A 27111-nucleotide genomic window follows, 5' to 3' on the forward strand; every position below is an offset into this window, starting at 1 on the left:
AAAAAAGGTTGAGAAGCACTGATCTAGAAAATTGAATTCAACACAATGACAAAATATTTTTTATTTATATATATACATATATATATATATATAGAACCAAGACCTTTCTTTCTAACGCATATGATGAAGTGTACGTATGTGTGGTAATATTCATCAAGAACAGTTATGCAAATGATGCAGAGTGACAGTTCTACAACGACCGATACAATAGGAATGGCACTACACAAATGTGCAAAAGTGTCACTATAAAATCCTGAGTGAACAGTTTAAGAGGTTAAAGACAAGGAGAAAGAAGCTATTACATGTCTGCTGTGCACTATTCAGTACATTACAGAGGGAAAGAGATGGAAACAAGAGATATTTGCCTTCCCTGATCTTAGTTTTTGCAGCTTGCAAGTCCTTAATATGGAGTAAGAGTACGGATGATAAACATGCATCACTTCGGGTGTGCATGTTATCCTTTCGGTACAACCACACAAACCCACACTTTTAGTTTGTTGAAAGTTGACCCGGAAGACTTTGTTCATAAAAACTGTGATTTTGCTGACATTGGGATTATATTGTATTTTTTCTTTGTTTCAACCACGTTACCCTGCTGATTCGATGTCTGAGTGGATACTTTGTTTAAAACGCTTCGCGTTTGTACTTTTATTAAGTGCTGCAGTTTCTGAACATTCAGACAAACTTGTTTTGTGGTCTCAGTGGGAAGAAATGGAGAAATGAGTCTTCTCCATTTTAGATTAAATGCTCCACTTTCACTGTCCATTTGTTTCACATTTTCTCTCTCTTAAACCATTTTAGGCAGTCATTTTCTCATTTTTTTTCTCCAGTGCAGTAGTCTTTCTCTCTCCCTCTTCTCAGTCTTTCTGTCAACACTTTAAAGTGACAGTGTAAACCACAACATTAAAGACTACAAATGCCATGCTGCTTAAAATACTAGCATCGCATCAGGTTCAAAATTACACTAGTCAGGGTCCATGTGAGAGCGCTTCTGAGTCTTCGGGCGTCACATTTGTATGCTGTTTACAAAGGCTTCCATGCCTAAGGGTAGGCGGCTGCGTGAGATCAAGGTCGTGAGGCAAAATAGTCGCTAAGTCCATTATGTCGAGGGTGACTATATTTTGATTCCAATAAAAAGGGGACACTCGGATACTGAAATGATAGTCAGATATCTTACATACATACATTATTCGTGCAGAAAAATAGGAATTTATTCTAATCTAATGAAGGTATTTAGTATTAGTCATGCTCCTACATAGTCGTCCCCTATTGGAGGGCAATGCACACTGATTGGTCAAAGTGAGACTAAAGCAGAAAATGTATTGCATGTCTTTTGCATTCTGTGTGCCATTAACATAATGACAATATATTTCCATTGTATTGTGCAACCCTAATTTAAAATCAAGCCTGGTAAAAAAATAAAGCAAAAATTCTAAAACTCTTACTCCTAATTTAGAACCGGACAATTAATGTCATTTCTTTCCCCTTTTCTGTCGAAATTCACTCTGACTCCTGTCCACTACTCTGACAGTGTGTGTGTTCACAGACGCAGAGTGCGCTCCCCCTCATTAATTTACCAACATAGCCTATGTTCTAAAGCAATCAGCAGCTTGTGCAAGAACTGAGTCATTTTCCACATAGTGCTACCACACAGTTGTAGACACATGTTCACCACCCCAATGCACTAGAGGTTTACATCCCATAAAAAAAATGTTTTATTCAACCAATTCAAACCACATTTTTGTGTAAACACCTTAAACCTGACATTGTTGAGACTATTCAAAGCCTATTCAAAAGAAAATGGTGCAACATCACAAAAAGATCTCTTTTTAAGTGTGTATTCTTTACTGCAAATAGTAAATGTAAAACGCTATAAAGTAATTCCCTTCACCACTTGACTTCTACCAACTAACCAGTCCAAACTTCATCTTGCTTGTTGAATCCCAAAAGCAGAATGAGCTAAAAGGAGCATCATTACCACCTAATGTGACTGAGGGGGGGCCTGAAGATCAAATTGCAACTATTGCATGTCGCCTGATAAAAGGATGAAATGAAATCTTGTTTGTTGAACAACGGGTGGAATTACATGGTAACTAATGACAGAGATTTAAAACGTGTTGGAAACTCCAAACTACTGATAAAAATTTCATTATCTCATTCAAGACATGTCGGGTATTCATCAGTTTAAAAAGTGTAGTGGGAAAAATAACACAATGAAACATTTTATTAAAAAGAGAAAACCCTGCTATTAGCTTTCCATGGAAAAATTGCACAGCAGGCGATTAATTGGGTATAATGCAATATTAATGAAGTATTCTGCAACCATGGAATAAATTATTTTTATGTTTATTGAGGAGGCTGTAGTAGCTTCTCTCTATGAAAGGTACCATTTTTTTTTTTCTTTTGCAGCTAATGTAAATGATAGGCGCAGTACGCCCTGGGCCGGCACCAGTCAGTCGTGCCGGGCCTGACGATTACCGTCGATACAAAAAACCATTCAGTAACATTCATTACGAGCAGAGGTGGGCAATCCGTTAGTGCTGACAGAATGTCTGTCAATCTGTCGCCGTTTTGCTGACGAATGACGGAACACATGAAAAAACCGACGGACTTCGGCAGTGGCTTTTCATCTGTCACTGGAATCATCACTAACCGGGTCTGTACCGTCTGACCTTCTAAGTTGCGTGTTTGTTTGCGAAATGGAAATATAAGAATGTTTTGGGGTAATGAGACGGTGGCTCCTCAATATCGTCATTTGATGGAGACATCTGCTAATGATGACGTCACGTCACTGATACGTCTCACAAATGCACAGTCTGCGTGTCAGAATTATTACTATGACCACAAATGTCCACTTTATGATTTCTCTTTCAATTGGGATTCATTATCAACTCTGTTACAACTTTAGAAATGCGCTGCCACTCATAGTACCTTTGATTGGTTGCTATGACCACAGTCATCTTTCGTCTTTGCTTGAGGCTAATATTTTATGCATGTGTATTTTGACCTTGGTGGTTGTGATTTTCTGTTCAAGCTTGGTGAAATTATTTATTTTGAGATTATTACTTCCGTTTTGGATCTTGAATGCCAGATGGAGAGTCGGCGTGAGAAAGACGAGAATGTTGTGTTGGACTTTTATGATCTTTGATTTATCTACTAATGGGTTAGAAGGCGCACATTGTAGAGGGTAACATTTCTTTCGGAAATCCAGCGGGTCATGATGGGAGTCAACCTTACCTTTAATCACACGATTGGGATAGTACAGATGATCTAAAAGGGTTAAAAAAGAAAACTGACAGATGGGCAGCCATTTTGATGTAGCTGACCTCTAAAATGGGAGTGGGATAGGATGGGATTTTTCAAAAACATTTTTTTTCTGTTGGAGTGGGATGGGGCGGGAGTGAAAATTCTCTCCCGTTTCACCCTCTAGCACACGGTTATATTACATTTACTTTATTGACTAAATGTTTGAGTCAAAGAGACGATTGTAAATATTGCTTGTGAATAATATATTTGTTTTAGTTTTCCCGGTATGATGCGTGGTTCTTTATCGGAGTAGATACACAGTTTGTGTTTCAAATGTGCGTGACGCATTAAGAAGTAAAAAAAAAATCCATAGGTCCTAAAGTAGTGGTGACGATTGTAATTTAGTGGTGATTTGATTGACTTGAAATAATGAGGGACTGACAATGAAGGATGGTGGCCCGGCCACCAGCAAACGACGAATGACGGATTGGCAAAATTTACGGCCCCGCCCACCACTGCCTATGAGCAAAGTCTCCAGTTAACCTGACATACATCAATTTGAACTGTTAAAAGGAAGCTCAACATGTAACAAAATAAATAAATAAATAAAAAAGGTGAATTGAGATGTTTTTTTCAGACCTCTGAACATAAAATTATTTGATAAAGGCAAAATTAATTTGATCATTCAAGCAGGTTACTATAAGACTGGAGTAAATATTAAGCATCTTACAGTGGACTCAAGCAACAAAAGCAATTAGTTTCTTGAAAAAAGAATCCCGCCCTAGTTTTATGGTCATTTAACAGAAGCGATGAAGCCTCACAGTTCACAAACTCATGCCTAGTCCATGAATCAAACGACCAGACAAAGCCAAGCAGTGGCGCAACAATTTTTAATTTTTTGAGCAAATAACCATCCATGAATCAAAATCATCCATCTTTCTCAATTACATCTGGGAAAGATCCAAAAGCAACTGTTCGGAAAAGGACCAGCATTTTCTGTCTGCTACCTCCATTAAGGGTGCATTCACTAAGCATTACATACAGCATATCAACTAGGATTGTGGTCATTTGGAATACAAAACAAAACAAAACAATAACTATATTTTATGGGTTCTTTTTCACGATCCCTGTTTATAATTGGGCACAGGATAAAGTGTAAACGTCTCTCCATGTATTCATTTTAAATAACTTCAATATCCAAACATGAGTAATTGCATATTTTTCAATTGCACTGGGAAATGAGGAAAAAAAATCCTAAGCAGTTGCAAGCTCTGCTTCAATTCAATCCTGCACATCACCAAGTGACAGATCTTAATTTACTTCTCCCACTGCAATATAAACAGCCCAGATGATCATTTAGCTGTAATAGATTTTTTGGCACCCCTCATCTAGTGAATCATTACAAACAGCAGGTCTGCCTGTCAGCTTCAGACAAACTCAATATAAAGCCATTCTGGAAGTGAAAGAGGGGAAATGGCTTGAACGTACACCTTAAGCCCTCAATAAAGCAGAAACAAACTCATACAGAGTAGCAGGTGGCCAACGCAACAGAGATGACGCGCACCAACAGCAAAAGTTTTCACTTCAGTCTAGACATGTGGGCGACTAATGCCAGAGGATTGTGGCAGTGACAGGCAGAGGGGCTGAGATAGAAAATGAGATGATGAGGCTGAAGTGGGTGACAATGGGAGGAGAGAATTAAATAGACGCCCATTGGGAAACAGGGGACTTCTCGGGAAGTAGGCTTGAAATTGCAGTCATAGGTATCGTGACGTACCCCTTATTATTATGTGAGAGGAGAAATGGCCAGTCTGAGTATTTCCACAAGTAATACATCAATATAACACTTGATTGAGGAAAAAAAGTGTTGAGATGTAATCGCTTCTTCTGCCTTTCAAAGCTATCTTGTCAGTAGCATTAAAGAGAGAATCTCATCATTATGTATTAGTCCATGACTTTTTCTTCACTTATTTTCAAACTAGATCAACAAGTTCCAATTTAGAATCTCATCAGTTTGTTTGCATAACTCTTATGATGCTTCTTCTCAGTCATTACAGTGACTTTATCCTTCAGCCAGGAGGTAAATAATTATATAATTGAAATTCTAACTATATATAACTATAACTATAAATAACTATATATATACAGTTACACTAGATTTTTTTTAATTTTTTTTTTTTTTTTAATATTGAAAAAAATATTTAAAAAAACAATCAGTAAATGGTGCCAAGGTATAGTATACCTATAATTATAGACTTATAATTATTATAATATATATTAACTATAATAAAAATGCAATTTTCTTATAAATGAATATTACGCTTATACGTTTATGTTTAGGAAACGGTTAGAGATTTTCTCAAAAAGAACGCTGGTGTCCAACAATAAGGTCGGTATCGCAATGAGCGGCGAAGGTTTGCGAATGTCACAATTTTATCAACAAAGTGCCATATTTAGACCGTCACTGTTTCGTTGTGATCTCAAAAATCGTTTACGAAACCAACACTGCCGGACACGGTGGAAGAGCAGAAGTATTATTTTATCTATACCACCAGACATAATGGTTGTTTAAGTATTTGTAGAAGCATGCTACATTTTATGGATGTTCCTTTCTGATTTGCGAGGATGACGTCTCTCCTTTATGTATGAATCTTCAACGGGAGTACTGCACCTTGGGTCAGCTGCAACGAAGCAGGGCTCCCCCCTGCGTGCTGGCACAGCTCACTGGAGCTGACTGAGGGTGATTCACAGAAATGAAAAAAATATATATAAGATGCCTTTTTGCTTCACAAATACAATAGTCCATTTACACTTGATATACATTGGATATGATCTTTCTTTTGGGTAGTGGGGTTTTAAAAATTGCAGCTGGATTAAGACCCTGTGCTCCCAGCCAGTTTCTTTCGGATAAACATTGAAATTAAAATTAGGTGTTGTTTGTGTCCATATTCCTCTGTTTTGCTGCCATATAATTTTGAAGGTGGCGCAAAGACTCTGCAAGACCACTCAACATCTGAACAGCCATCATGTTTAAAGCTTGTCGATGATGAACGTTTGGTGAACCAGCCAGTTGTCACAGCGCCAAAATGAAGGCAATGTTCACGCATAGAAAGATGCTACACTATCCATACCAGGTGGTGGAGTCTTATCAAATATGCAATGTCTAATGTTGCCACTGCCTCCTGGGGGAAAAGCATGGAAATGGATGCCAGAACGGAATGTTTTTATGTGGGGATACAGTTAATTAATTCCCTACTTTCAGGCAAATTGTTCAAAACTAGAGGGCATTTCTTTTAACCACAAATGTTATTACTCTGGGTTTTGATGATTACCTGAATGCATTTAGAATTGAGGAGGATTTGTTCACTGTCTGAGCTGATTTTGTGATTGACATCATGAGCTATTTTCAATGATGAAAGAACAGAGAGCCCACTGTTGTTTTGTTATGAACTGTCTGAAAGAGTACAGTACAGTGATGAGGCATTGGGAGTTTTTCCCCAACTCTGGATAGTGTTGGCATGAACACTGATAATCTAGTCTCATTATTACTGTGCTGTCAACACTACATTAAGTTACTGTGACACACTCTTGAGTCTTGACATTTAACACTTTTGTAAATGTGATTTTAACACAGGGTAGTGTTGATGCATATGGACATTTTGTTTTTGGGGCGGCGTGCCTCAGTGATAGAGTGGTCATTTCCCAACCGAGAGATTGTGGGTTCGATCTCCAGCCATTGTGACCATGTCCAAGTATCTTTGAGCAAGATACTGAACCCCCACTTGCTCCTGATGGAATGTCATCAGTGGGTAGATGAGTTAATAGTGTGAAGTGCTTTGAGTACTGAACGTAGAAAAGCGCGAGACAAGTGACAGCCCATTATCGGTGTTAATATTAATACTCTAGGTGTTGAATTCACACCAGCAGATTTCAAGTGTAGCTATTTATGCTTGTGCTTTGTTTGCTCACATACTGTGCATCTTCTGGGGCAGTGTCCCCCCCCAACTTCTATTAAAAAAATCTCAACACTTGTGCCAGAACAGAAAATGCTGTGCCTAATATAATATGTATGTTACTTAAAATGTAAACAGCCGAGTTGCTGCTTGTCGTTAAATTGAATGTTTCAATAATATAGTCGTTGATCATCTTCTTTTCATGGTCTGAGAAGAGTATACAGCACTGTACTGAAAAAAATACAGGCTCAATGACATCATGGAGCAGTTGGCGTCGACTCAGCTTTCATCACATTACGTCAACGATAAACGACAATCGGCAATCCTGCAACCCCTATTACATTCAAGTAAAAAACTTTTTTCTGATTTTCACAAAGCATGACGCACGAGAAGGAGACTAACATTTCTCACAGGCGGAAGGCGGCTTTCGCATATTTCATGCAAGCTTATCTCTGCAGTTTTCTGGACACAGACACAACATTACTGTTTGTAGAAACAGCGTTAGAGAACTGGTTGCAGTTAATGCGTTTATCATTTCTACAACCAAAGCCCCCGAAGCAAGAAAAGTAAAGCAGTAATGGGAGGGAGATAAAGGTGAGAGACAGAGCGCGGAAGACAAAAATGGCAAAAGAGGGAGTGAGGGAGCAGAGAGAACAAAACTATGCTGCATTGCAGCACAGCCAACAAATATTACTTCTTTGTAAGGCTGAATACCGTTCATGAGGATGCCGCCATCTCAAACACACGCACAGGTCTTTTCCTTCGAAGCTTATCATATCTGACCTTGTTGAAAATGAAGGACACTTGGACAGACCCATAATGACCTCTTTATCAGCTTGTAGTCCTGCCATTCATTTGAACTTAACCTATGAATATGCGTAGCAGTCCAAGAGAGCAAAGAAGGATGGGGAGAGGTATTTGTCCTTCATGGGTTATTTGTGGCTCTAAGCACGAGACTGCAGTGATAAAATGTGTTTCACCTCATCAGTGAACATTCTTAGCAGTGTACATAACAATGCCATTCATTCAGTAGATTTCAGTAAATGTACATAGCACAGAGGGGACAAGAAATACACGTGCAGGTGGGCGAGGTGACACAGCTGCTCCGATGAGAGCCAACTACTCATACAGTCAGCCAGCAGACATAAATGTAGTCAGTCAGTCATCAGGTTTTTGCTGTCAGTCAAAAGCTGCTGCAGCAGTGTAGTGCAGTACATCTCTCTCACTCCCTCGTTTTTGCTGTTCAAGTACATCACCTCTATTGAAGATTCCTTCATTTGAATTCCCTCTTGCATGCCCATATGTCCTCGGATAGGCTCCAGCACGTCCATGATGCGGTTGAAGATAAGCGGTTCAGATAATGGACGGAACGTTATGTATATTTCTTTGCAATTCAATGAGGATCAATACAAGCTCTGGATACAAAATTCAACTTTCACAAAGAAATAATACTCAGTGGAGTAGTGGTCAACACGACTAGCCAGAGTCATTCATTCATTCATGGATGTCTGCAGAAATGGTTAGCGGGTCCGTTGCTAGTTTAGCGGGGCCATTCAGATTTTTTTTTTCCCAAAAAAACAAAAACAAAACACAACAAAACGTGACGACAGCATTAACAAGCAGAACACTGAAGTAAGTGTTCATGAGAGTAAGGTTAGCTCCAGCAAGTTGGGGGCACACGGAGCAGTAGTAGATAGAAGATAGGAGGGTAACACTGCTTTATGTTACTTCATGTGCTCTGTAGCTGCTGTAGTCGTTACCTCATCAAGGCATGAATGTTTTAATTACGTTAGTGCTCATGTTTATCAATGCATGCTGAAGCAAAACTTTTGAGTAGAATAAATGTACAGACGAAATCGTTGTTTTTCATTGTTCTTTTAGATTTTAAGATGAACTGCCTCTTTTAAGTGACAGAAAATATTTCAGACCAGAGTTGCAGTCAGACCAATGTTCATCCTGAAGCACATCCAATTTAGGTTGAAGAAGTGTGCCCCACTCACAGTCAGTTTTTCCGTTGTATGGAGCAGGAACTGCTTTGAGTTTGCGCTTTGCTACGACTTCCGGGTTTTGGATATTGGAATTTTTGTGTTGATGAATCAATCGTTAATCTAATATAGTAGTAGAAAATTTAATGCATACGTTTTTTTTCGGGGTGAGGGAAATTCCGTTTGACAGAGGTCAGTAGGTGGGAATACTTACTGTATAGACACACACACACACACACACACAAGGACAGAACTGTGTTTAACACACACCTCGTGAGGCGAAAGGGCTCAGATAATGGATGGTTAAATATGGATGCGCTCTTTCTTTTTCCTTAATACATTGTCGAGGGATCGGTACTGGTAATCGACAGATCTACAAAAATCAGGTGACAATATCAAGGACATCCCTAGTGGCTAATCAGTCTTAAATGAAATACAATGAAAATATTACGAAACTTGTTAGACTGGCATATATTTGTATAGCTGAAAAAAGGCACATTTTACTGAACCAGTTTGCCACCCTTACCTGCAGTCTTTTCGTCCAACTCTTCAAAATCACATATTACTTTCATCTTCCCGCTGCTGCCCACTCTCATTCTTCACTCTCATTTATTCTGCAGAGAAACTCCACATTGGCACCCTGTCATTCCGTCCTCTTGCAAACCTCCTTACGGTTCTTCCACAAGCTCTTTTTTCGTCTTCTACGCCTCCCCAGCCCTTCAGAGGGCTACATTTAAAACTCTTCTCTCTCCTCTCTCAGAGCAGGGATCAACCACAGGCCATTTCACACATGACAGAGTGTGTTGTATGCCACTGATGTATGTATGCTACTGGTAGTGGCAGCACTGATGGGCGGCAGCAGTGATATGGAAATGAGCAGGGTGTGTATGCAATGTGTGTGTCTTAGTGAAGGGCAGCGGAGTTGACTGGCGTCTGACTGAATTTCAATTCACTGTACCGGCTGAACGACTTGCGATTCCATTCGTAGCTCTAAAGCATTCTGAAAACTAAAAAAAAAAAAAAAAAAGCAGAAACCCCCCAAAAATCAGGAACTTTACTTTGCCTTCTGGTTGAACTGAAATAAAGCACAGAAGAGAAGTGCAATTCCATCACAAAGGCTGATGCAAGATGTACGGAAAGTGCATATGCAACCACCCGAAAGAAGTTGAAAATCAAAACCTGATGCATCACTTATTCGACTCTCATAGTCCAAATCCAAATATAATAACTGTATATTAGGGCTGGGTTTAAAAAAAATAAAAACTGCTTTTTATCGGCTCCTATTAATGACAAGTCCGCTGAAAGTCCATATTCTAATCAAATAAAATGACAAATAGAGAAGTCTGGCATGTGATGGGGCTCTGCTGTGAGCGCAAGTAAGAGCCAAAGCAATAGGACAAGACAGGCAAGAGAATTTCCAACAGTGCAGTTGCTCTTCAGGGCCCAGTGAGGCACCATCTGCCCCGAGGCACGCGAGCCGACGCCACCAGACAAGCTAACATGTTTGTGTGTTTAGTGCCATATGTTGTTCGGCCATGTACATGCAAAATCTGGAAGTGTGTGTGTGTGTGTGTCTGTGTGTATATGTATATATAAAACACAATTGATTCAAATGATCAGGATTGTTATCAGGCTTCTTCAGAGCTTGTTGATGATCATTTGAATCAGGTGTGTTGCCACAGGAAGAGATGGAAAACCGGCAGGTGCCCTCGTGAACCGGAGTTGGTAACCCCTGCAATAGAAAATCAACATCAAGCTGGCCGACATTTTCATGATGACAAAAGGTTACTCCTGCGCCTTTCATCAAAAAGACTAAAATGTAAGGTGATTCAACAGCATGACGGGGGGTTTGTTCAGAAACGTTGCTCTCATGCAGCTGCCCGGTTTGCAGTGCGACCCAGGAATCTGCTTGTTAATGCTGTTGTAGGTCTAGACAAGTGGGAGTGCTAGTATGGTGTGGATAAAATATCAGAACCCACCTGAAATTTAGATGGCGGTCATGAGGAAGAAGGGGAGTGGAAGGGAGGTTTTTTTTTTCCCCATGCAGGACGGTGGTGAAATTAAGTGAATTCAGCTTGCGAATGATCGGCGGCTCTGGTTTGCTCATAGGTAGAAAAAGAAATGTTAGTTGAGTATTTTAAAAAGAGAATTTCTGAGTAATATGGACATTGTGAGTGCATGCGTGTGTGTGCGTGTAGATGACGTCAAGTAACAGTGAGATGAGTCTTACAAAGGCATGGTCATAACGTAAGTATTTTCAATATTACATACTGTAGATTTTTAATGGTGAGGCTAGTTACAGTATGTGATCACATACACTATACCTACACTACATTATGCTTGAAATTTGGAATTAGGCATTGATTTATGCATTTAAAAGAAAATGAACCACTCAGTCAATGTGCCACTTCAATACATACGAATGTAGAGAGTCACAAATGCAGGTGAAACAGTGAAGATCATTTCAGCCGTTGCAAAGGTCTGAATTACTACTGATGAGATGGGCTCATTTGTCGAGTGTATTAGTATTAAGCCTCAGGAAATGTAGTGGAAGCAAGGGTTCAAAACAGGACATGGAGTCGACGCGCCACACATTTCAGTTCTCTTTTTTTTTTTTTTTTTTTTGCTGTAAAATTGCTCTCAGAATGTCTCCTTAGAAAGTGCAAGGGATTGTGCTATTTTAAAAAAAAGTTCCAATCTATAAATTGTTTTTTTTTTTATCTGAAGAGGTGTAAATGTTCTGCTTTGTAGTACAGGGAGGGGAGTGCAGCATTTCGATCCCACAACTGCAGTGTGCCGTCTATCACTGTTGGTGCTCATAACAGAGCCATAACTGATCTTTCCAAAAAAACATGGAGCCAATGGATTTGATCCGCACTCACTGGACAAAATCAGATATACTACGAAAGGCATGTTCTGTAAAAAAAATAAAATAAGAAGAAATAAATAAATAAAAATGAATAAATAAATAAAAATGTCACGCATGGCTCGTTGTGCTTTGAGCTGAATTGTGTCCGCAACCCGTCCACACTGCATATGTGGAGATGCTAATCTCTGCACTCAAAATTAAAACGCACAATCACTACAACAATTATGAAATGAAAAAAGTAGAAAGAAATTTTCTACCTATGGCTGTGAAACAAAATGTGTTCAAATGCCATTTAACGGCCGCATATTTAGCGCTAGCTGCACTTTTGTTATTATGTATATTTCAATTGATTAGCGAACAAGCTCTATTAATTCAGCAAAATCTGATTCGAGAAAAAGAAAACATTAAACAACAATAAAAAATAAAAAAATCAATTTAAATGCTTCACAAAAACAGGTTTTGTTTTAGCCAGAGTGAGTCACGGCATATCCACGTGTGACAATAATCACAATTTTCGCACCGCTGCTTCCATTTGGGCCAGGAAAACCCCTGCATTGTTATTGACCGTTTAAGAAATTGATTCTCAATAAAAATGTAAGTCATTAGCCATCAAGTATCTGCTTGGTCAAATTCATTTGTGTAAGTAGAATATATTCAATTATATTATAATATAGTACAGAGTCTCTGATCTGCTTGTGGTTCATTAGGTGTCCTGACTTCAGTGCAGGAAGCATGCGTTGTTCATCACTAGTCTACAGTATGTGTCTGATGGAGTGGCAAGACTCCCTAAAACAGGATAAGAAGTAGAGAAAATGGCTCACTGGATGGTGTAACATTCACACCCAAGTTCCCAACCTGCTTGTGTCAGTGGCAGGTCAAGTGTGTGTCTTGTGTGACCAATCTGGCTAAGGCAGACTGTATTAAACCATTTCCAGCTCATAAGCCAATTTTAATCATCTGACTCCCGCCCTGGGAACCGGTCTCGTTAAAATGCAGTGTCATGTCACCAAAATTGGGCCACCTCTCAGCTACAGGTTGAAGAAACTGCCATGTAAGGCCACAGAGAGAGAGACCCTTATTTCCTGTCTGGTTAAATTCCCTGCAAGTTCAGCAGGAGTTCACAGTACCTTCTTATTTTTGCTATATTAAAGTATGGTCTGCACAGCACAGAGTCACTGGCTACATCAATAATGCACAAGGCAAAGCCAGAAAGCACGACTGCTTTCTGCAACTGATTCGGTATACACACACACACGCGCGCACACACTAGTAAGAGTCCCATAAAGCATGCCCTGTGTGTCAGTAGTGTGCATTAAATCTTGTAGTTTATAGAGGCAGTCTCCATTGTTTCATTGAATTATCACAGATGAGTTGAGAAGTATTAACTACATCAACACACAATAAATCAGCAAGACTTATAAAGAAAAAAAAATCAGAACTATGTTTTTTTCCACTGCTTCAGTAAACGGGATCTATAGCCATGATTCCGGATGAAGACAGGGAATAACTACCAAAAATCCTGGTGGCTAGTGGAAGTGATAACGTAATGATTAGGCTGGGGAAAAAAGAGGATAAATAATATATGCATGAGAGAGTACAGTAGACCTCCACTATTTGCAGAGGATAGGGAACGGGTGAAAAGCAAAAATTTGCATATGACTGACAGCTATTGCAATACATTGAGGAATATTTATTTAAACCCAAAATATTTTCTAAAATTACTGCGGAACCAATGTGCATTTTCTAGGAGAAACGGAGGTTGGCTCCCTTCAAAAAAAAAACAAAAAAAACAGGAAAACAAAAAGAAATAACAGCATTGAAAAATGTGTATTTTTTTAAATCTGCAAATAGGTGAATCCCCAGGTGCAGAACGAGTTTGCAGGGCCCCTCAGTATTATTTTATTGTCTGTGTTTACATATTGCCGCGTGTTACGTTTGTGTTCTAACATCCGTTGTTCAAAGATTTAGTTAGGCTACAAGTCATTCTGCCCCCCCACAGGAACAGCACCTGGGGCAAATCTCTCATCAAAATGGAGTCATTGTCAAGGGCATCTTTTATGTAAGATGATGAAACCGAATTGGAAAATGAAACACCTGGGCCCCTGGGACTTATTTGGTAGTATTACAAAGCTGTCTGGCCGTTAATTTTCAAAAACGGGTTCACATGAGAGCCGGAATCTATTCCATCTGACGGCACCTTGGACTGATCAACTCACCAGTCAATCACAGGGTACATCCTCTAATAAATGGTTTCCACATACCATACTAAAAGAAAAAAAATGGGTGATCAGACAAAATACATTTTATTTTAAATTTGATTCGTATTAAACTAACACACTTCAGAATAGCAAGATCATTAAACAAACTATCGCACTTAAAAAAAAATCTCAGTTTAGTCATCAGTCAAAATTTCCCCAAATGTCCAGAATTTCACAGATTCTGTTGTCGATAAGCTTATAAGCAAAACTTTATCTTGATTTCAAAGCCAAATTCCTTTTTCCTTCATGTCGTCATGTTTTAGTTTTCTGAAGGTTTAAGAGTTTTTGCAAGGGTTGTGGCTGTTGATTATTCGGCAGTGTTCGTTCAAGGTTGAAAACGGTGGCAAAGAAGACGTTCACCAACAGTTTTAATGGTCTCAAACAAAATTTCTGCGTGGCAAGAAATTTCTGCTCAAAAGGAACCAAGATGCTTTTCTCAAATCTACCAAATAGACTTGTCGTCTAGAAATTTTACACACATCCAAAAATTCCAAGCGACATGAAAAAAACATAACTGTTGGCAGAAATCTGGCGATGATTTTTGTGGCCTTGAATGAATCTTGACCAAAAATCAACATCTGCTATCCTCGCCGCCCAGAGGCACACAGGGCTTTAGCTTGTGTCTTCAAAAGGAACCATGGCACCAAGATGCTTTCTCCAATCTCAATAAAAAGGCTACACAATGCTACGTTTTTGTGATAATAAAACATACTACCGAGACAAATCATTTCAGAACTTTTTCCACCATCACTGTGTTCTACAACCTGTACAACTGAATCAATTTTTTTTTTTTTAAATAACTGAGATCTTGAGGTTACATAAGTCTGCACCTTCCTATACTATAACTGGGGCTATAACGTGGCTGTGTTCTCAATTAACAAATAACGTTCAAACACTTGTTTAATGGAGAACATTAAACGCCTGCCACCGGTCCACGGGCTTACTAGCTAGGAAGCTAGCGGGCTAACATACAATATACATAACTAAGTTGTCTCTCAGGCCGGCGAATGAGGAATTAGGTGTGAGTCCAAGCTCTAGTAGATATTAAGACCACATTTTCAATAAAGGTGTCAAAATGAATTTTTAATTAAAAACTAATCAAATTAATTGACAACTAATTTAAGCCTAACTATTTCAGCCTCTCAACGGTAAGTATTCTCTGACTTCTGCAGTCATTCATGAAAACAGACTGAATATTGTTTAATCATAATAACACATTTGAAAACATTGGCTTTTATTTTGGAAAACAAAGAATGAACTGAAACATTTTCAAAAAGGTTGGTGAGTACAGCTTTTGCTCGTTGCTTAACTGTTGTTTACCAAATAAATGTCAGTAATTGTTTAATAAACAAAATCAGTGAAATCAACTCAAATATTAGATTATTCAATGGAATAATCAATTCTAAAAATATTTGATAGAGACAGCCCTACTTTTATACCGCAATTACATCATCAATGACTGAAAATGAACCTCGGGGATCTATGTGGCGACTGAATCACAACTTAATTGGATAAAATGAATTTATTTTTTCACTTCTCATGTACAATAACATAATTCATACTATTTTAAAAATGTTATTGTAGTCATTTTCACCTCAAAATAAATACACACTGATAACTGCGAAAGGTGTTTGAAAAGCGTATCTGTCCACAAGCCAGACAAAGCCACACACATATACTTGGTGCAGGCTGGCACTCGTCTTTGCCCGTCTCGCGCCTTCTCTGCAGCAACACAATACAGTCCCATTTGTGTGTCACATGGGCTCTGAGACAGACAAGGCGGCATTATCCACAACTGGCTGCAGATCAGGTTCTATATGTGTCTGAGTGGAAGAACAGTGCTCTTGAGTGGTGTGTTCGAATGGGTGTGAGCGAGTTCAGGTTAAGGTCGACAAGCCCTGTCGAATCTCACACTTGCCTCAGGAGGTGAGAAGCTGCTAATTGGTAAAGGGTGAACGCACACGCACATATACACATATACTGTATGTACAACAAATAAGAATTAAAAGCAGGTTTTTGCACTGTGAGCCGTGTGAATCGAACTCATCAATCTAACTCATTTTAAAAAACAACCATTCAATTTCAATTACTAGTGAACTTCAGGTACACCACTGCTTGAGTGAAGTAAAATAAAAAAAAGTCAACGGTGCACTTTCAGTCATTTATGGAATGGGACAAACGTCAAACACTCGAGCACAAAATTAAAACACTTGACAAGGAGTGTGGAGCAGACGCCAACACTAAACTAACAATGTGGTAGACAGTGAACAGGGCTAACCGCAGCTCTTGACATCCCTTGGCCACTCGCAATCACCAGGCCACACCCCTTAAAGGCACAAAAATGTACAGCAGTGTGTCTGTATGTGTGATATGGGACCTGAATATGTTATAAAACCAGTTTATTTACCGCCATTCTATTTAATTATGTTATGTTGGTGCAGTTTTCCGTGAGGGCTAGAATAGATTTAAGGCATTTGAATTCATTTTGATGAAGGAAATTGATTTAACATGAAAGTAAATTGAGTCACAAGCTGTGAGTCGAGGTACAACTAACTGCTTTGCCAGTAAAAGCTTTTTTATGTCATGTATTTATCTATTGTAATTTTTAAACGCATATTTTAAATTTAAAAAAAAAATGAAAGGTGCAAATTTATATTGACTCGTAATTTTATAGACTTGCGGTTTATTTAAAAGTGTTTTAACATTTGAATCTAATCCAATTGCAATTAGAGTTGTTTAGATCCTTTGACATTGGTGAGAATTAGGGATGAACAATTTAAAAAAAAAATCTAATTATCGTTTTCCCATCAATACAGCGATTCCAATTGAATATGTGATTATTTGTCCAAGGTCCTCTTGATGATGTGCGTTTGCTTGTGCAGCACTTGCCTGTGACGTAGACATTATGTTTTGATTGGTATTGTGTGCATTTTATTTCATGACTGCGGATGGTATGATAAACAATGACTTCTCGGCATTGATGTTCGCTTGCAATGGTGTGAAAGTAGAGACTGTGATTGACATTGACGACTGTAAAACTCAAAATGTTATTTACTTAAAGACGCATTCATTCTCGTTTGTTTTCAGATCAACTGTAACTGCAGTAAGGATTTAGATTTGGACCATCTAATGTAGTATCACAGCATCTCATATACATGAAAAAAAAAGTTGGTCAGTCCCTGGCTTAATATGTTCCAAAGCTCAGAATTAAAACTAAAACGTCAGATATAGCTTCCCAGTTAGCAAGACAATGAATGCATGTGAGCAACACCTGTTTTGCTCTCCCCCGAGGGCATTCAAGGCTCGGAGGTCTCAGACAGCGCGACAGCTCGCTCCCCTCGGGGGCAGGAGGAGGACGAGGACGCCTACTGGTGCGATGGCCCCGCTGCGTTTTAATGCAAGCCAGCACTAGCATGCTTCCAGCTAACGTGGTCCTGCTAGCTCATCCCCGACGTCTGGCGCTGCCTGCTTGGAAAAACTCTGCACAGCAACTTCCATTGGCCCAAAGTCAGACCCGAAACCGCGCAGCAGACTAGCGATTCACCACATCAGTTTGCAACATAACCACAGCACAGCTCCGACATTTTGCAGAGGAATGCACTCAAATAAATTACAGCAGAAAGTTTCCTTACCTGGAATTCAAGTCGTCACGGTTTCAAGTGACCGTGCCTCCTTGAGATGCTGGATGTCAAGTTCAGCTACACTACAGTAGCTCCTAGTCAGGGAAGCAAAATACCAGCACAGCTGCCTCACTGGACATCGCACAACGCTGGCAGCCAACCTTGTCGAGTGGACATTGGACGACACCTGCGGGCAGTTTGCGGTATTGCACACAGCGAAGTCGACAGTATACGACTGTACGACGCTGTCCTTCAAGAATTTCGAGTTTAGTTTTCATCCCCGCACAGTACTGAAACTGCTCTAACTAAAACCGCTAATGATCAGTCTTGTGTCACGTAGCAACTATAGAAACACAACTAATATCATAATGGAAAATAACTTGGGTAGAAGTTATGATTATACACCTCTTCAAGTATGAGTCCGGCATTATAATTTTATTTTTCAGTAACAAATGATGCAGATGGTTTGGCAGAAAGTATCAGAATAAAAGTATGTTTTTTTTAGGATGGTAAAAGTTGGCATAAATATATATGATTTAAAAAGAACAAAGTAAAGTACAGATTACAGTACAAGGCTGCTCATGTGATCTTTAGCAGCCTTGTACTGTAATTGTCCTTCCAGCTGACTTCAGTTCATTTCCCATAAACATTGACACAAGTGCGGCCTTTGACATGTCACGCCGCATACTCCTCAATAGACTCTCCCCCATTTGTATTACACGCACTGGTTGTATTGATGCTTAAAAAAACAAAAAGAAAAGGCACTTAGTTTATTCAACTTAAGTCCTTCTCCTGGAACCTGTCCCAAGTCAGGTAACTGCAAACATGGCCAGACTAGCTGATACGTCACAACCCACAGTTGTCCATTTTTCTAACAGAAAAATAAAAAATTAGTTCACGGTCCTGAAAAAAAAAAAAATAAATTATGACCCTCCCTGATTGTGGAGTCTATGCCCAGTTCTCTGCCCTGCTCACAGAAGACGTGAATAGTTAAAAGTGAAGTCAACCCCAAAATGTTCTTGACAAGAATATGTTCTATGCAGGCCTACTAGTCGAAACATGGCATTCTGATTCATATTGCGTTTGTAAAATTTGAGTTTTTAGCCATATTAGAATTTTGTCACCGGTCGAAAATTACATCACAGTTGCTCATGCCTCAGCTTCAGAAAACAGATGAGCAATAATAATGTAGAACCCTGTAAAATATGTTTAATACAAAGAATTCTGTATAGTTTTATGTTCAATTAAGTTATTGCATTAAGGCCGGATGAGAGAGCCAAACCTCAGAATCAATCAATCAATCATGTCTCAAGACTACGAGGTAGACATTTTAACAACTATTTATGATATATTGTTAACTTCAAATTCATGTGAAAATACAATGGAGTTTATTTAAATAAAAAAGTTTATTTAAATATGCTAATAATACACAATATATTACACATTGCTACTAAAGATGTGCAAACTGTAAACCAACAGATGTTGGGTAGTCATTACCACATACGGCACAGCCTTCTAATTAAAATTCACAATGCAGGAAAGTAAATTATGCACTAGCGTCAAAAGGTGGCATCTAAAACATTTTGCACAACATTTTAATATTTACATATAGCACCTGTGTATTTGAAGCTACAAAACCCCACAATACTGTGTCTAGTTACTCCAAACATTCATTTAAGTGGAGTGCTTAATGTGTGTAGAAGAGTAATGAACACAGCTTTGCCATGGTAACCATCCAAGTAGGCCAAAACAGCTGCCCTGTCAAACCCCAAAAGAGGAAACCCTTTAGTACTTAATAACAATCATTACCCAAACTAATGTCACAGTGAGCTGACCTTGAACCATCATTATGGATGAATTAAATACATGCGGACCTTTTGGAAGAGTCTCGTAAAGGTTTCTTCGGAAACAACATTAAGTATCAAAAGCCACGTGCATACAGATTCTGGATGTTTGCCACGTTGTGAACCCTTCCAGTCCATTTGCAAAGAAAGTAAAGAAGCAGAAAACTCTTTGAACAGTTGCAGATTTTCAAATGAAATGTGCCTTCAGGAAAACAAACGAAAAAAAAAACAATTCTAAATGTGCTGTGACCTTTTCACCAACACGAGTTGGCTGGTTCATGCTGATTAACGTCTGCAGGGTTACAAGGCAGTGCAACGCTGTGTGGCTTCTCCAAAAGTGAACATCCCTGCAGGCATGATGCCATACTGGGAACAAAAGGTACAAAATTCCCACGAGACCATCTCCATGTGAGACATATCTTCAATGTCTTTGAACTAGTGCTGCCTCTGTGCAACAAAAATACACATGAGAGCGGTATGGCATATCAGATGAAAGTAAAATAACACTTGATTTGTTCCAACTGACAAAAGACAAATCAATAGACTCAAACACAAATGTTGCACACTCACTAAAAACAAAAAAAACAAAAAAAAAGAAAAAGGCACATTTTTAGATCCAGGTTTTGACAGCTGGACAGTCAGGGTGGACGGAGCAAGACAGGATCCAGAGTTAACAATATTCAGCGTCTCTTCTTCTCTCTCAAATCTTGGCATAGTTTGGTTGTAAATGCGTACTTAAGGTTATGATCACACAGAGCGCGCACTGTAAATGTCCCTCAGCAGTCTTCTCTTTTGCTTTCAGGAAGGTGCTGGCAGACAGGATTGTTGTAAGAAAAGCCAGCCTGTCCCTTTGCAAGAGGTGGAGAAGGAAGGCAGTAGCTGGTAAATTCAAGGCAGTGCCTCACCAGTCAGGTGCACATTGAGACTTCCGCTCGTTTCTGAATGGATGAGCAGCACGCCAGCGTGTCTGCCTACGGTGCTCGGCTTGAACTGGACAGGCAGTTTCAGATAGTGCTGGGATCTAATGGGTGGAAACACAGGAATGCGGTTGAAGTAAAAAAAAAAACATTAAAAAAGAAAAAAAAAAAAACTCCACTCCGCTAACCAGGCAACCTTTCCCATAGATGAATATGAGACTGGAGTGGAGAAGATGTTGACAAATTTAGAGAATTCAAACTGCTTACAAGAAAGTTCATGGCTTAATAGTACTGTTTGGGCCTCAACGGCTACACAGACATGTCTCTTTTATATTTAAAACTGAATATCACTCAAGATTTGAACGGTCGAAATAACAATACAGATAAATATTGAACTAATGCTGTTCATTTAAGAAAGAAAATATACACAAAGTCCAAAAACTTGTGTGCTCTCTTTTTATTTCTAATTCCTTTTGCCACTACCTAATAGATTAATTTGAATGGATGAAACTTTTTATTTAACAGATGTGCTTGCAGCCATCATAATTATAGCATCAGGGAAGGTGTGTCTGAAATTGAAATGATTACTTTACTATTGATATACTATTTAAAATCAAACACTCCATTCTGTTTTGTTAAAATGTTACATTTGCATGATCCATCCATCCACTTTCTACATGGCGTACACTTCACTGAGCAGGGCAAATATACAATAACCATTCACACTTACTTTAAAACAAATAAGTATTTAGAGTCTTCAATTATCCGAGTATGCACATTTTTGAACTAAGGGAGAAAGTTCGACAACCCATGCAGACACGGCAAACTCCACACGTGGCAAGTTGCAATCCTTTGAGTTTGAATAAATACCAAAATGTTTTCAAATATAGACAATACTTTGTGTTTTTATTATTCATTCAGCTATTATAAACTACTGTTACACTATCGCTAGAATATGATAGAAAACTATAATTGCTTTGCTTGTTAACTAATTACCTTTACAAGACAGTAACTGAGATAGTACCAATTACTATTTGGAAGAAGTCATTTGTAATTACTACTACTGAAGTTTCACGAACATAAAGCACAATTAAAAGTCTTAAATTTTCTCCAAAATGGACCTTGTAATACGACAAGCCTTCTGTGTGTAAAATTTGTAAATGTGTGACTTCAATGAGCGCTGGACTGCCTGGGAGCATTTCCTGCGGCACGCTGCTTATATAGAGGAAAGGCAAATGTGACAGAGGACAGCATGCTGTCGTTAAAGGGTGTGCATGAAAGAGGACACTAAAGGCACGCACCCAGAGGTACTGGGATACTCTACAGTGCAGCAAATGAACTCGGAGCATGTCATTATTTCGGGACGCTTGACGAAGGAACGCCAACCGTTGGAAACAGAGCGTTCAAAGTGAAGTTGCTGGCAACGTGCAAGTGATGGATGACAGATGGCGAACACAGCTTTACGACTTGTTCCATCTTTCGCAAAAGCCAGCATAATTTCTGAGGAGCCGCACCGCAACGAGACCGACTTTGACAATGACGAGAGGTAACCTGGCATGTTAAATACGTCAATAAAGAACAACCAAACTCAATTTTGATCCTGCAGCCTTTTTAAATACATTCGCTAGCATACATGCATGCGTGTGCTTTAGTGTGCATGCATGCTATCGTATGTTTTAAGCTAGTGTATGGTTTACCATGCTTCTGCGAAATAATACAGTGAGCCTTATGTTTGTGTTAAATACAGAAATAGCACCCATAGAGGGACGGCACCTTTTAATATGGTGCGGCCTATGGTCGTGAAAATACGGTAATTACATTTAAGTAACATGCCCTAACCTTCTTTTGTCTTGGAATCAAAATGCTTATTAGTCAGTGATTATGACCATTTGACTCACCTCAAGGAATATTTGGAATGCTTGATGTAGAAGGGCTCCCTAGGGTTTGCAAACCTCAACTGCAAGTCAATTTGAAAAGTCACACATCAAATGTCAAATCCATGCAATTTACTGTATTTATTAAAACAATGTGCAAAAACAAGTTAGTCATGTTATTTTTGTGAGCATGAAATTCCAACATTTGTACAAGGATAAACTGTCTTAAAACTCTACACGGAAGTAGACATTAGTTTAGGGCAGTGCTCACCTCGTGGGTGTTGGGTGAATTGTTGCGGATGTTGACCTTCAGAGTGCTGAACTCGCCGATACGTGTATCAGGCAACGTGTAATGATCCTGAGGTGTATAAACACCCCTCCACACTGCTTCATCCTGGCTGAGAGTTAAATAGACACTATTCCATTGGAAGAATCTTACAAATAACTTAATAATCATAGATTAGATACAAGGAGCATACATTCTTATATCAACTTCAAAAAAGCAGTTCACGATTATTTTAAGTTACAGTTATTCATGTTAGGGAAAGCTTTCACTACGTTACTCAAACAATATGTAAACATATTTCAGATCAAAATGAAACTTCACAATGAACGGACTATCATTTTAGAATTGATAATGGCACTGGATGACATGGCTGTATAGTTGATTTAATAAAAAAAAAAATATTTAATCCGAAATAAGGACCCAGAGGAAAAAAAAAAAGAGCTAATTAGGCAATTTTTTTCTACATAGATTTAGCCTTCAATAAGATATCGACTCAACTCTGAAAAAGTCAAATAAACTGGTCAATAAAATGATTAAATACTTAGTAGTGGGCTCATTATTGCCATGGTCCATGTTTTAGCCGTTGCTTCTTTGTTTCCAGAGTCACACTTGTGGCTCAAAATCTCCTCATACAGTACATTTGTGGCACAAATCTAATGCCACACTAGTCTCGGCTTCCATAGCTCAATGCCGGGTTTTGCTTCCTGATTTCTTTCTTCAGAAAAATGTATAAAAGGCATTTTATATTGATATTGATCACGATACATACTGATATTGAATTATCACCCATCCCTAAATGATAACTAAAAAAAAAAAAAAAAAAGCATTTTATTTAACGTCACTCATCTTCAATCCGAAACAAGTCCAGACAACTGAGGTTGATTCTTTTTGAAGTACCAGCTGTGCACCATAATGACACTCATATATTTTTTTTTTGCTGTACTTTGCTCTCTCGCCATGACTCGACAGGGTGCACCAATTAATTTAGTTTAGTTAGAAAATGTTTGGTATACTGTTGGTCGTTTCACATTAACCTGAAGTGGATAATCACAGTCAAGTATCTCATACCTGGCTTTGGCCGTGGCCATTTCAGCTTTCTTCCTCGTCTTAAGTGTGGCCTCTGTTTTTACCAACGAGCAATCTCCTTCCTGAGGTCCTTCTATTGTTCCAGAGTTGATCCCCTACAGACAGCGGAAACGTAGAATCAGTTGCTTTTAAGGTGTATACTGCAGACGAGCACAAAAGCGAAAGGCATACTGCCACACATGTTTAATTCCCCAGCAAAATGTAACTCGAATTATTTCACACCTTTTGCCAATGTCACCAAACACTATTACATAAATACATTACACATTAATTAGTTGTTCTAACGGCTGATTCTGCATAACCTGGATGGGGATTGCCCCCAGGCAGCTGGGGTAAAAAGCCGGATTTCCCACGACCTTGAAATGAGGCTTCTTTAATTTGTGCGTGTGTGGCTCGATTGGTAGTCATTATTTTAGCTTGGAAAAACATGAGAATGAAGAATACACCTCTGTAAAGATATATTTCACTTTTAAGGCTACATTTTCAACACATGGGTGACATTAAAAACCAACACCATGTTGAGTACTTTTAACGAGCAAACTTAACTACAAGAGGGAGGATTTGTGGTTCCTCTCTCTTCACTATTTGTGGCTTAGCACAGGAGGTGGCTTATGACTGAGTACTGTATGTACATAATGTCAGTGGAGCCAAGTTTAATAATGAAGCAGCTGAGACACCGGACCAAAGCAGCACTCCAAGTTCCTCATGTGCAGAATGAAGTCGGACATTCTGTATTAATTCCAGGTACTGCCCATGCGTTTGTGGCTCACAAGCGAACAAGCACCATGTACTTCCTCGTCCTCCATCTTTATTTTGGTCCATTAAAAGACCATCCCATCCCGCGCTGTATCGTTCGCATTTAAAGTGAGTCGGTAAACGTGTTACATAGTATTGGCTAATTGCTAATATAGATGCATTCCATTTGAGTGTGTGGGTAAATAAATTATTGTGGAGTCAAGTCCAACATACACCCGTTACGGTCAGTGATGTTATTTTTCTAACCGTTTTTGAAGTTATTAAATGTGAATGAAGAATAAGTTATCAAATTAATTATCGACAGCGTGTTAACTTTTTACTACTCATGTGACGTATCCCTTTAAACAGGATAAAAAAAAAAAATAAAACTGATGAGCGTATAACAAAAGGTATAGCACCATGTTTCAACAAATTCCAGCGCCTGCTAAACTTCTGTCAGTTGAAGCACCACTTTCCTAATTAACACATTTTAATACTCAAAATGTCAATGTATCTTCTTAACGATAGCCAAACTAATATTTTTTAACTACTGTAAATAATGTATAATCAGAACAACTGTACAGTTTCCAATTATTGAGCTGAGATAAATTGATATTGGTTTTGTCTTTAGACTAGAATGAAATATGTGGGTCACAGGGTAAAGACCAGTTGAGAACCCCAGAGCCAAAGTATAGTATAAACAATGCTACAAATCGATAAGCAATCACCGTGCCACATAGTTGAAAGCGGATTCTGGATTTCTGCGATGGCTCAGTCAATGTGTGGCACTCCAAATCCCAAAACTGAGCATAGTCGCCTCTGTCCCTTGGCAGGAATGCAATCGGCACCTGCAAGAGAACAGAATAAATCCATATCATTGCCTAATAACATTGTTGACAAAGCCATACTTGTACGTTTATAAAAAACAAGAAGAACTTTTTTTTTTTTTTACTGAGTTGGTATTGTCCATTGATATTGTTCTACATAATTGAAAATGACTTGGCCGATTATGCTATGAGACTATCAATTTTCAAGGTATATTTGAGAATGATGAACCTAGCTAAACTAAATGTCGAAAGAAAATTGGGATACACAATTAGAAAACTCAACTAAACAAGCAAATACAATATTTAATATTTGCTTTATCATTTTCATATTAAAATCAAGGATTACAGTATTTGTTTATAAAATGTGTAGAGTAGTGGCTCAAAAGCAGAATCTTGCTTCTTTTGCATGCATTTTACACCCAAAATAAAATGTGCTTTTTAGCAATTGCTGTAAACGAGACAATATTATATCAAGCTTGTTGACAAGTTTTACTCAAGTGTTCCCAAAAAGAAATTATGCCTTATGCTCTATTCCAACAATAGAAACTCTTTTGTATTTTTATAGACTAGTTAACTATATAAAAAAATGGAAAAAAATGTTTTGATGTTATAATACACACGCAATGTAATGACATGTCCTGTTATTGTAATTACCTGCATTTTCTCATGGGCTCCCAAAGTGCCTGAGATTCTTGAACACCTGAAAGCTGTATAGGTGGCCCGATATACATCACAACTGTTATCAACCCCCTGAGGAAAAAAAGAAGGATCACAGTCTGAGTCACTGCTAGAAAAATGGATCAAGGGTGCACCAAAAATTAGGCAACTGAAAACCATCCAAAAGTGCATTTTCAGAAAAACATGGAAGCGATACGATCATCCACTCGCATTTTATAGGTATTGCAGGAATTATACTGACAGCTGGCTGTTTGCTTCATTGGTATCACTAGGTATAGTGTTAAATAATTGGGCAATTTTCAGGCTTGCCATTATGCTTTAAGTTACATGGTATTTATGTGAGCAACTGACCGTTGAAGTTCATTTTTTAACTGGAATTTTATCAATATATTTTGTTTATATTGTTCTGAGCTAAACTAGTCCGATTTCTGGACATTTGACTTTCGAAGTTCCGCTGTACAAAACAGTAAAGAATACAAGAAAAAGCAATTAAACTGAAGAGGGGGAAAGATGGGGTTTAGGTATTTAAAAAAAAAATCTCTATACATCACCTTAACATAAGGAGGAGCAAATGATGATATGTACCACCTCACTTCCATTTCTCCATTCTCCACCTCCAACTCTGCTTCTAGAATGCAGGAAGAGAAGGATTATGTGCCAGTGGCCTATATTGTAATTTAAAATCACTATTATAAAAGAATGACTTGCAGAATATGGTTGCAGGAACGGACAGATTTAATTCTTCATATAAATGCCCGGATGAATTTTGTGACAGGACGGTGGTATCCCAACCTGATGTTTCTCCCGAAGGAGTGTTGGGAAAGATGATGTTTTTGTTGTTGATCTCAATCAGAGCTCGAGGTAACTGCAGTGGTGTCATGGGTAGCATGGACTTTGAGGTTAACTTGACCGGTGGCAACATAGGGGTAGAAG

General features: G+C 38.6%; 2 protein-coding genes across 3 annotated transcripts in view; both read right to left on the minus strand.

Annotated features, from left to right (window-relative positions):
- Positions 1-18049, minus strand: part of LOC148329492 (low-density lipoprotein receptor class A domain-containing protein 4-like) — a 146369-nt gene extending 128320 nt beyond the window's left edge. The window contains exon 1 of the mRNA XM_088307365.1: positions 17944-18049. The gene's annotated coding sequence lies outside the window, so the exon portion shown is untranslated. The remainder of the gene's footprint in view (positions 1-17943) is intronic.
- Positions 18050-20533: 2484 nt separating this feature from the next.
- cep192 (centrosomal protein 192) overlaps positions 20534-27111 on the minus strand; it is a 32073-nt gene continuing 25495 nt past the window's right edge. For both annotated transcript variants that reach the window (XM_088307638.1, XM_088307637.1), the window contains exons 45-52: positions 26971-27111; positions 26730-26806; positions 26155-26250; positions 25402-25521; positions 23921-24033; positions 22838-22964; positions 22591-22649; positions 20534-20796 (exon numbers count right to left, since the gene is read on the minus strand). The exon at positions 26971-27111 is cut by the window's right edge and continues 88 nt beyond it. In XM_088307638.1, the coding sequence (XP_088163764.1) occupies positions 20664-20796; positions 22591-22649; positions 22838-22964; positions 23921-24033; positions 25402-25521; positions 26155-26250; positions 26730-26806; positions 26971-27111 (866 nt within the window). In that variant the 3' untranslated portion in view covers positions 20534-20663. The remainder of the gene's footprint in view (positions 20797-22590; positions 22650-22837; positions 22965-23920; positions 24034-25401; positions 25522-26154; positions 26251-26729; positions 26807-26970) is intronic.

The sequence above is a fragment of the Idiotropiscis lumnitzeri genome, chromosome 10, assembly GCF_059441095.1.
Source record: "Idiotropiscis lumnitzeri isolate Australia: NSW breed Sydney's pygmy pipehorse chromosome 10, RoL_Ilum_1.0, whole genome shotgun sequence".
Taxonomy (NCBI): domain Eukaryota; kingdom Metazoa; phylum Chordata; class Actinopteri; order Syngnathiformes; family Syngnathidae; genus Idiotropiscis; species Idiotropiscis lumnitzeri.